This window comes from Eptatretus burgeri, chromosome 5, assembly GCF_056783735.1.
Source record: "Eptatretus burgeri isolate ZD-2024b chromosome 5, Ebu_testis_v1, whole genome shotgun sequence".
Classification (NCBI taxonomy): domain Eukaryota; kingdom Metazoa; phylum Chordata; class Myxini; order Myxiniformes; family Myxinidae; genus Eptatretus; species Eptatretus burgeri.
The window spans coordinates 14110240-14121515 of NC_140965.1; the positions used below are offsets into that span (position 1 = coordinate 14110240).

At 46.8% G+C, this 11276-nt stretch overlaps 1 protein-coding gene across 1 annotated transcript; it reads right to left on the minus strand.

The window, feature by feature from the left end:
* Positions 1-291: 291 nt before the first annotated feature.
* LOC147025879 (protein king tubby-like) lies at positions 292-1393 on the minus strand. The gene is made up of 2 exons (XM_085880799.1): positions 1196-1393; positions 292-1057 (listed from the first exon to the last, which is right to left on the minus strand). The coding sequence occupies exons 1-2, from the start codon at positions 1326-1328 to the stop codon at positions 924-926; spliced, it is 267 nt and encodes an 88-aa protein (XP_085736925.1). The 5' UTR covers positions 1329-1393; the 3' UTR covers positions 292-923.
* Positions 1394-11276: the final 9883 nt, after the last annotated feature.

Consider the following 11276-nt stretch of genomic DNA (forward strand, 5'->3'; position numbering starts at 1 on the left):
ACGTAAACTGTTCATCCTGGTGGAGGTATATACGCTCTACTGAGTGCCGTTCTAGATTTATTTTTTACTCACCTCTTGCTGAACAAAGCATATGGCCTGCACTCTATGGTCAAGTCGTGTCGGTTGAACAATCAAGCAATTGGTTCGACACAGCGTACGTGCCTTGGTACAAGTTCTCTCCGTCACGCTGTGAGTTTATTCTTTGTTACAGTTTTGATCCGGACATTTGAATACCGTGATGCTCTCGAGTGCGCAAGTTTTTTAAGTTGTAAAAGCACAAAGGCAAACATCTCTATTATTATGGTTTTAATGGTGAAACCTTGTTTGTTTGTTTTTTCAGTAGCATGACTTTATACATTGATAAAAACCATATATTTTAAACTTTAAAGGCTCCATCATATAATGGTATAATTGTTTTTTTTTTTTCAGAGCAATCGACAGGACGTGGCGACCCGGTTAATACAAACGTTAACCCATGGGTTAAAATCACCACTAGATGATTCTATCAGCAACGTGGCGATGTTCTCCGAAGGAGTAAACGAAAACAACTTAAACTCATTTGTTGCTTTTCCATCGGACGTGCGATCAGTCGAAGAAATGCATCGATGCCTTCGAAAAAAAAAACCTAAAACTTCATGGCCAGTTATAACAAATAACATAAAAAAAAAACAATCAGCAAAAAGGCAACATTTTCATCGAAACCGGAAGTGAAATGGCGAGGCCGTCATAAATGACACCAACATTCCACTCCGGGTTCATCTACAGGAGTTCTATCGCAGCTCATCGCATGCTTGTCATTTTCTTTTATCCCCAAAGCAGCAGCGACAATACGCAATCACCATAACAACGATTATAAAGCCGAGGCTGCCAAGGGCCGCAAATAAAAGTCTCATCGACAAGCGCAGACGACGGCATCATCCTCATCATTCACAAGCGATTTTGCCATCGAAGCTGGACAGGGCGACGGCGAAGGCCTGCAGTGCACACAGTGGGTAACTGTAATCCATCGTAAAGACGTCCTCGGCAACACGGCCAAACTGCATCACAATGTATTCAGCTGTGAGGCACCAGAGGGGGTGGGAGTGGGGGCAAGTGAAGGAAAGAGGAGCATTAGTGGCAGCGTCAAAGTCCTTCGCTTTTATCTGGAATATAATAAATAAAAAATATACGATGAATAGTGAGGTGGTGGTCGTACGGTCATTATCGTGCACAATCTGGAAGTTCTTCACGGAGGCCTGTGTGACGCGTCCGTGGAAGTTGAGAACGTACGACTGCGTGTCATCGTTCCACACAGGCGTCTTGTTGTGCAGTTCAATGAGGTTGTCCATACGGTTGTTCTGCCATCGCTGAAGCAGGGCGTCTTCCTCCTGTGGAAACCAGAGGCCATGTGCCAGGAGAAAGGAGTTTCATTTCCAGATCGACCGAGTCTCTGAATTGTCGAGCGTTTGTCTATTTCCCTGTCATTTTGCCTTGGCCATTGAAATAACTGCTTTGCTCACTCTTACCATACATTATAATAAGCATTTGCATTGCATATTAACTAAAAAGAAATAAAGGATCTCTTGGTCTGTTGCAAACTTGTAAGGCAACACTACCTCTGGAAGGGTATTTAAGATCGGAGTACACGTGGCTTGTGCAGCTTTAGTCCTTGATGAAGGCCGCTCTGTGGCTGAAATGTTGGACCTTCTGAGCCATTTTGTCTTTGTTGATAAAACCAGAAGTTGGTTGTGCTTTTGAGTTTAACATCGGGTGGCTCTTAGTACAGGCATTTTAGCAGAAATATTTGGTCAACCTCCCACAAATTGCAACAAAAGCAAACTCAACAGATTTTGATTCCTGGATATGTCCTCAGTGACAGAAAAAAAGTCCTAAGGGATCCTCCGGGGGGAAAGTCCTGAAATCATGGAAATCCAATATAGTCCACGGCCCAAGCCAGAAATTCCACTTGTCGGTACCATCTAAGGAAACCAATCCAAGTTATGATTTTTGAATGGGTGTGTATATATATATATATATATATATCATATTTTGATGTGATAACCATTGCAGACTGGCAGCTTATTGGTAGTTATCATCTCTGGAATGTACTCACCCTCCGCATAATGAAAGCGAAAAGGCAAACTCGGAAACATTCACTAATGATGCAATTGCTGTTTCCACATGGGGCTAGAATGAACTGCAAACCACAAATACATGTCTGAAATGCTTTATTTATACCATCCGAATAATCCTTTCTGTCATTCCTGAAGGCAGAATTTGTTTTATGGCAGAAAGGGGCGAACAATAGGGCCTATCAAAATGTTGCTGATTAGTAATTTTCAGTACATTTTAATTTATAATATTGTCATACAAGTTCCCTGGGTAGTGCTACTGAAACGCAGAAGCCCACAACATGCACATGTTGTATGAGGAAAACATTTATGAACATTTTGCAAGTTTTTACCACAGTTAAAGGAATTGCCCTTCCCCTACCCGAGTTCCAACAAGCGTCCAAAATGTGAAATTTACGGATAACCCAAATGTCACCACGCCACTGTGGCATGTTTATGTACTATGTTTGACTCATGCATATTTGTAGCCATGAATGTCCTTGTGATTGTGCCAAAACATTCACACCATGGATCAGTAGTCTAGTCTTCATCACTGTTATCAGCATCAGAGTCCTCGAGGTCTACAACCTCTTCCTCGACATCAGCGGGCTGGTTGCTGCAAGTTCGCAACTTGCACATGTCGGTGCACTTCAGGCTATTGGCAAGGCACGTGCAGTCTGGGAGTTTGCACGACCGTCCACACTTGCAGGAAATCAATTGCAACACTGCATCCGGTGCTGGAGAACCCTGCATCCACTCGATGGCCAGCTTCCCGTCATCATCAGTGGTCCATCCACAACCCTTGGGACTTGGAACATAAGGTCGGCATTGCAGACAGCGCCTCCAAATAGCAGCCTGGTAGTTTGCACGGAGGACGTGCATGAAGAGGCAGTCTTCACATTGTGGAAGCTGACTGGACTCTATCTCTCCCCGTCTGGCAGAGAAGAGTTGATGTCGGAGTTCATTGACTTTCATGGTGTTGGTAGACGGCACGTACATGTGGCAGGTGACCTCTTGCAGCTTCTGAAAGAGCTCGGTGGATACTTCCCATGAATGACCGAGCTGACTGAAGGCCTCTTGGGAGGTCTTATCCGACTTCATTTACTACAAGGCGCCCATCTTTCCCCGGCCTGCAAAGGCACTGACTGTATCACAACCGGAGAACACGTGCTGTCCAACTAGGGCATCACAGACACTGTCTCCCATCGATCTAGCAAGCTTGTCAATGTCTAGGAACCGTGTGCGGGTTTGCGTACCACGCTTCTGATACACGGGGCATGGGATGTCCTTATTGAAGGCAAGACACAGCACGAGGACATCTGTATCTTCGGCAGTGACCACCACAGCCTTGTACCCAGCCTCTGCTGCATGCAGAGCATGCAGAAGCATTCGGGTGTCCGTTTCCTCCTGTGTGGACTTCAGCTCTGCCACTTCCTCCCAGTGGTCCTTGTTTTTTTTTTTTTGTTTTTTTTAATTTTCCCCCAAAATGTCAATATCTCAGAATGGTAAAATGGTAAAAATGCAAAATACATACACTAGGCTGCTCTTCTGGAACGGTTATCACATATTGAAATAATCATATAGTCCCTACCAATAACTTAGTAGCCCTAAAGTTTGGTTTCATCAGATGGTACCGATATATGCTTGGGCCCATGGAAATCCAATATGGCCGCCACCCGGCTTCGGGGAAAATGAGAAAAATTGTAAAGATTGATATTTTAATATGTAAATATATGTCTTTCTGCATTCTAATTGTTTCGAGTTATGGTCAGTGTGATGAATTGAAGGACGTGACGCGTGATCACATGTCGCGCGGCTCGCACACGGGATAGATAAAGCCAAGATTCCGCGCAGTCGGGGGGATTGTCTCTGGGGCATTGTCATTTACGGCGGCGGTCCACTTGGTGCTCGTTGAATGGTGAGAATTGAGAGTATACCAGACTCCGTGCTTATGCTGATTTATTTTGCGGTGATCTACTGCACGTGTATACATTGCTACATATGTACTCCTAGCTGCACCTGTGTCCCCTGATGTGCCCGTAGAAGCGGCTTCAATCAAGTGGAATAAAGCCTACACTCTGAAGGTTTTTCTCTCGCTTTCATTTCAGTCAGTATATTAATATACAAGAATAATTATAAAAAAGTGAAATGTATGGAGGGTAAAATAAAAAATTATAGCTTTTTTGTCCAAAAATGTCAATTTTTTGTCCCCCAAAAAATATATTTACCTGATACTGATTTTGGCTCCTGGACAAAAAAAATAAGAAATATTGAACACACAAGATGAAATCAAGTCTATGGCAATACAATATAATTATGTAAATCATTGAAACATGACAAAATTCACAATTCCACTCGGGGCAATCACATCTGCCTGACGAAGGTTTCGAAATGAAAAAGAAAATTCGCATTAAACTCAGAAACTACATCCATTATAAACTTACTATACATGTTGAGAAAAATCAAGCGTATTAAAGTTAGAACTCGACAATGTCGTCATCATCCTCATCATTGTCACATGGAGTGTTTGTGCAGCCAGAGCCCCTGCAGTTTCCACAAGCTGGAGTGCACTCATTGTTGTGCTTCTTGCATGTTCATCTCATGGTGCTACATTCAGCCTGGCAGTTGCACAGAATGACACGTAACATCTTTTCAGGAGCTGGAGCTATTGATGTCTGAAGTGGCACAAAACCCTCGTCAGACTTCTGCCAACCCCAGTCTTTCGGAAGAAGTTCATCTGCACATCCTTTCCATTCTTGGACTTGCAGATACACGTGCAGGCTGTGATACTTTGCTGCTTCTGATGTTGGTGGTAACGTCTGTGGTTGCACGTGAGAGGAGCTCCAAGCCACCTTGTCCCAGTACCCCTGATACCGGAGGGTGTCCAGGGTGTCAGTTCACTTTCCGTTGTAGATTATCACCAATGTTTTTTCTCCTGCATCTGCCACATCACATACGGAAGCTGGATATGTATCAAAAACCTTGGCCTGGTCACGGAATGTGTTGTTTGCTTTGAACTTTTTGAGGGAAGCTCCCTTTCCAATCCCATGAAGACGAGATGTCGTGTCGCACCCAAGAACTGCATGTAGAAACAGTATGTGCTTGCATTTGTCTGTACCAATCATTTTCTTTGTAGCCTTGATGTTCCAGATGCAAGGCTTCTTCGTGTTCTTCTTTGGCTCGGGACAAAAGAAGAGGTCATGGGATTCTAAACTTGCATGGTAGCATAGGAGGACGAGGAGGTCTGTGTCATCACCAACTAACACAGTGTTAGTGACAGTAGCAGACTGCACGGCCTTCAGTACAATCAGGAGACCAGCATCCCCTGAGGCATGGTGTGTCTCACAGTTCTTCTACTGAAGCTCTTCACTCAACATAAAAATGAATCGCTGTTTATTCTGCCTATTGGCAAGAAACTGTTCCTTCTTCATTGTGAGACGCATGTCAGCTGTAAATGTCACAGTAGTGCCAGCATTCCCTTTTGACCGTCTCTGGTGTGTCATGTCCTTCGTGTTGGTACTCTCATAACCATCAACCACGACTATAGCATCTCCGTACTTCTTCGTTACATAATCAGTGTACTGGTGGCATATGTCTCTGTATGTAGATCCACGAGACCATGGAATGCATTGAACAAGTGCCCCGCCATCCAAAACACAGTGTTGCCCATCATTGGGGATATCAGCTGGGACATCGGATCCAAGAAGATCTCAGATGGCATCAGCAAAGACTGGCTTGTGTGCTTCTTGGAGCTGAAGAGAGGAATCAAAGAGGGCTGGTGGATAGCTGCATAGTTCATATTTGAAGGCCGACTCCAGTTCTTCTGTCTGGGCAACAGTGATCAGTCTCTGGAAGAGGAGTTGTGGGTCAACCTGGACTTGCTCTCCATCAATCTTGACAGATGACTTCATGCCGAGGGTGACAACTTAGTCTTTCCTCTTAAATGTGTACTCGGCAGGTGTTTTCCCATCCATAGATTTCAATATTTTGGCTCCTACAGTGTGGTGAATGGAAGGTCGTGACGTGTGATCACATGATGCCTGGCTCGAGCACAGAAGAGATAAAGCTGAGGGTCGGCTCGGCCGCGTGGTTTTGTCCCTGGGGCATTGCCATTGTATGTCGCCGGCTCACTTGGTGCTCATTGAATGGTGAGAACACTGATTGATATATAATACTGATTTATTTTGCGGTGATTAGTTGCGCGTGTATACCTTACTGCTTATGTACTCCATGCTGCGTTTGTATTTCCTGGTGTGCCCGTAGAAGCGGCTCCAATCAAATGGAATAAAGCCTAAACTCTGAAGGTTCTTCTCTCCCTCTCATTTCAATTTATTCCATTTGGTTTTCTCGGCTCTCTCAACCAACGATGGACAAGATCTACAAACCAGAGAGGTTCGACGCAGACCCAAACACGACTGACGCAGAAATGAAATGGTCGCATTGGTTCTGTTCCTTCTCACACTATCTGACCATCATCGAGGAGGGAGCTGACAAATTTGCCGCTCTCGTGAATCATGTCTCGCCCAGCGTGTACAGGCTCTTCTCGGAGTGCGACACTTACGAAGCAGCGATCGACGTGCTGCAGGCGCTCTACGTGAAGCGCAAGAACGAGGTATACATACGACATCTTCTCAACACACGCAAGCAAGCAGCCAGGGAGACAATCGATCAGTTCCTGCAAGCTCTGAATCAGCTAGGAAAAGACGGCAGCTTCCGGGCCGTAAGCGCCGAGGAACACCGAAAGGAAGCGACACGGGAGGCATTCATCCAAGGACTCAGATCAGCCCACATACGGCAACGCTTACTAGAGAAAGCGCAACCCACTCTTGACAAGGTAGTTGATCAGGCTCGAGCGATGGATACGGCTCAGCAGCAATCTGAGTCATTTGGGACACTGATGCTGCTAATGAACGCTGCTACGATGGGAACCCAAGGAACCCCACTGGCACAGACACAGCCAGACATAGGGGATGGAGAAACACCCGAGGAGCCGGATACCCAGGCCACGTCAAACTCCTCAGCAACTGCTCCGGTTGGTAAATGCTTCTTTTGTGGGTACAAAAGGCACCCTCGTCAAAAATGCGCCGCCAGAGGTGCCACATGCATGAATTGCGACAAGAAAGGGCATTATGCCAGGGTATGTAAATCTACTCTAAGGAGAAATAAACCCACTTCTGCGGCTCTCTACTCGCAAAGTAAATTAACTGCAGCCTCCCCGGGGAATCTATCCAAGGCTATCATCAACGTACGAATTAACGGGCATATGGCTGAGGCACTGATTGATACCAGTAGCTCTGAAAGTTTCGTCAACAGCTCGCTAGTGAAGGGCAGGAAATGGAAAATCCACCCGACAGACAATACGGTATGCATGGCCGCCACCTCACTACAATCCCGCGTACGAGGGTACTGCAATGTTGAATTGGACGTAAAAGGGTACACGCATCGGGATGTAAGGGTACTGGTGCTTCGTGATTTGTGCGCAGACGTAATTCTGGGTCATAATGTCCTCAAGCAGCACACGAGCGTCGAAATACCCTTTGGAGGAAGCAAGCCTCGTCTAATTTTAAATGCGTTGACCACCGCGGAGGTGACGTCCCCCCAGCTGTTCGCTAACCTGTCGCCGGTCTGCAAACCGATAGCGATCAAATCGCGGCGATATACCACTGCTGACATGAATTTCATCACTTCGGAAACCAAGCGATTACTGGAAGAAGGAATTATAGAACCGAGCGATTCGCCATGGCGCGCACAGGTGTTAGTAACCAGCAGTCAGAACCATAAGAAACGAATGGTTGTCGATTATTCCCAAACGGTCAATCGCTTCACCCAACTCGATGCCTACCCCCTGCCGCGCATAGACGAGATGGTCGAACGCGTGGCCAATTATAAGGTATTCAGCACCATCGACTTGCGAAGCGCCTATCACCAAATTCCCATCCGAGAGGAAGACAAACCTTACACCGCATTCCAGGCAGGGAGGCGCCTCTACCAGTTCAGAAGGATACCATTCGGTGTCACGAATGGAGTAGCTTGCTTCCAACGAGTTATGGACGACATCATTTCAGATGAAAACCTCAAAGACAGTTTTGTTTACGTGGACATTGTCACAGTGTGCGGTAGGGATCAGAGGGAACATGATAGGAATCTGGACAGATTCTTGGGCATTGCTAGAAAATATAATCTGACTCTCAACTACGAGAAATGCGTATTCTCGGCAAGGTCAATTGACCTTCTCGGCTACACAATAGCCGACGGCACGATTAAGCCTGATCCTGAACGATTGCGCCCGCTCCGTGAGCTACCCCCACCTCAGGACCTGCAGACGATGCGCCGGGTGATCGGCATGTTCGCTTCCTATGCGAGATGGATTTCGCAATACTCCGAGAAAATACATCCCCTAGTGCATTGCAAAAATTTTCCACCAGATGCTGCTGTTGTGACAGCTTTCCACAACCTCAAAGACGATATCAGTAATGCCGTGGTTTTATCGATCGATAGCTCGGTGCCCTTCGTGGTGGAAACCGACGCTTCAGATCACGCCATAGCTACTACGCTTAATCAGTCTGGGCGACCCGTCGCGTTCTTCTCGAGAACTCTCTCTGGAAGCGAGCAGAGACACTCAGCGATAGAGAAGGAAGCGTACGCCATCGTCGAAGCGCTGCGGAAATGGAGACATTATTTACTGGGAAACCACTTCACGCTCGTTACGGACCAACGATCCGTAGCATTCATGTTTGATGGGAAAAATAACGGGAAAATTAAGAATGAAAAAATTATGAGATGGCGGATAGACCTAGCTTGCTATAGTTACGACATTGTTTACCGGCCCGGGAGGGAAAACCCTGCTGCAGACACCTTCTCGCGGGTCTACTGCTCGGCGGTAATCAGTCGGGCTTTGCAAGACCTCCATGTGTCTCTGTGCCACCCGGGGGTAACCAGAATGGCACATTTCGTACGCAGACAGAACCTGCCCTATTCTATTGAAGATATTAAACAAATGAATGCTTCATGCCCTGTTTGTGCTGAACTAAAACCCAGATTCTATGGTGCGGCTCCTGGCAGACTGATCAAGGCCACTTCTCCCTTCGAGAGACTAAACATTGACTTCAAAGGGCCCCTGCCGACCGAGACAGACAACAGATACATATTCACTGTTGTTGATGAGTATTCAAGGTTCCCTTTCGCGTTTCCGTGCTCGGATATGACCTCGGGCACTGTCGTGAAATGTCTGTCTGACCTCTTCGCTATGTTTGGGAAACCTTCGTACATACATTCAGACAGAGGGCCGTGTTTCATGTCGGCCGGGCTAAAACAGTTCCTATTAGAGCACGGCATCGCAACTAGTCGAACGACGGGTTACAACCCACAGGGTAACGGTCAAGTGGAACGTTATAATGGAGTCATTTGGAAAGCCGTAACTCTGGCGTTGAAATCAAGAGGACTGGGCCCCGAGCGGTGGGAGGTTACCCTTCTCGACGCTCTGAATTCCATACGCTCTCTGCTCAGCACGTCCACCAATGAGACTCCTCACGACCGAATGTTTACTCACCAACGACGTTATGTTGACAGCCAATCGGTGCCCGACTGGCTAACCCATCCCGGAACAGTGTTCATGAAACGCCCGGTACGACAAAGCAAGTATGAACCCCTGGTGGAAGGGGTCGAGCTCATCGATACTAATCCAGAATACGCTCATGTCAGGCTCCCGGATGGCAGGGAGACCACCGTGTCGGTTCGTCATTTGGCTCCCTCAGGGACTCCCCCCGCCGGTACACCACCATCTGGCACACCTCCCTCACCCCCCAGGTGTTTCTCCCCCAGGGACTCCACCCGAGAAGGGAGACGGCGGAGCTACCGCGTTCCACCCGGGGGCGATCGGGGAGTCATCTCCGGCACGAGTCGAGGCTCACCAAGAGGATCGGAAGCCTCCCTCAAGTGAAACCGCCATCTACTCCCGGAGAGGCCGACGAATAATACCCCCTCGCCGACTCAATCTGTAAAGGGGATTATCGGCATCCTCGATGCTCATGCTCCTATATGCTCGTTACATAATATGTCGATGCTCATTACCATGCTCCTACACCTCAAAATAATCCTCACTGCTTGGCATGTATGCTTCTGTAGATTAGATAGTTCGCATTGCTTGAAATGTATACTCCTGTAGCGCTGAAGTAATCATGGTGCGTTAGCTGGGCCTCTAGTTACATTTTAAAGGCGGGGAGAATGTGGTGAATGGAAGGTCGTGACGTGTGATCACATGATGCCCGGCTCGAGCACAGAAGAGATAAAGCTGAGGTTCGGCTCGGCCGCGTGGTTTTGTCCCTGGGGCATTGCCATTGTATGTCGCCGGCTCACTTGGTGCTCATTGAATGGTGAGAACACTGATTGATATATAATACTGATTTATTTTGCGGTGATTAGTTGCGCGTGTGTACCTTACTGCTTGTACTCCATGCTGCGCTTGTATTTCCTGGTGTGCCCGCAGAAGCGGCTCCAATCAAATGGAATAAAGCCTAAACTTTGAAGGTTCTTCTCTCGTCTTCACTTCAGTATACATGAAGAGTTTGAACAGAGATTACAGGCAGACAAATCTATCGAGCTCAAATTTCATGAGACTGGGTCAACGTACACATCACGCTCACACATAGAAATACACTTGAAACGAATGAGTAATGTTTGTTTGGAAGATTCTTCAACAAGCAAAATAAACCTCCGTTCAAAGACGACAGTATTTGACTTTATAGAACATTGTATTTTTTGCGGAGAAAAGTGCATCATGGACTTTGATAAGAAGAATCCTAATCGTTGGCGGCGAGTTCTCCTTTGTAGGACTGCAGATCGTGTTGATCGGACAACTTTCAAACAAACTATTCTAGATGTTACCGATTTCCGCCAGGATGAAGAAGGACGCCAGGTCAAGATACGATTAATGGGCACAATCAGCGATCTTCATGCTGCTGATTTTTTTTATTTTTTATTTTTTTTGTATACCTTGGTCGAGGCTCGTATGAGAGCTAACACACAACTCACAGCAAGGAGGCATGAGACAAGAGGGGCGGGAGTGGAAGGGGACAAAACAGTGGGGAACAGACACATTAGGTGAACTGTGGAAGGGAGAGGGATGGGGAGTGGGACGGGGAACATGGCGAAGAGAAGATGGACATTACAGGGACTTTCAGGAAGGAA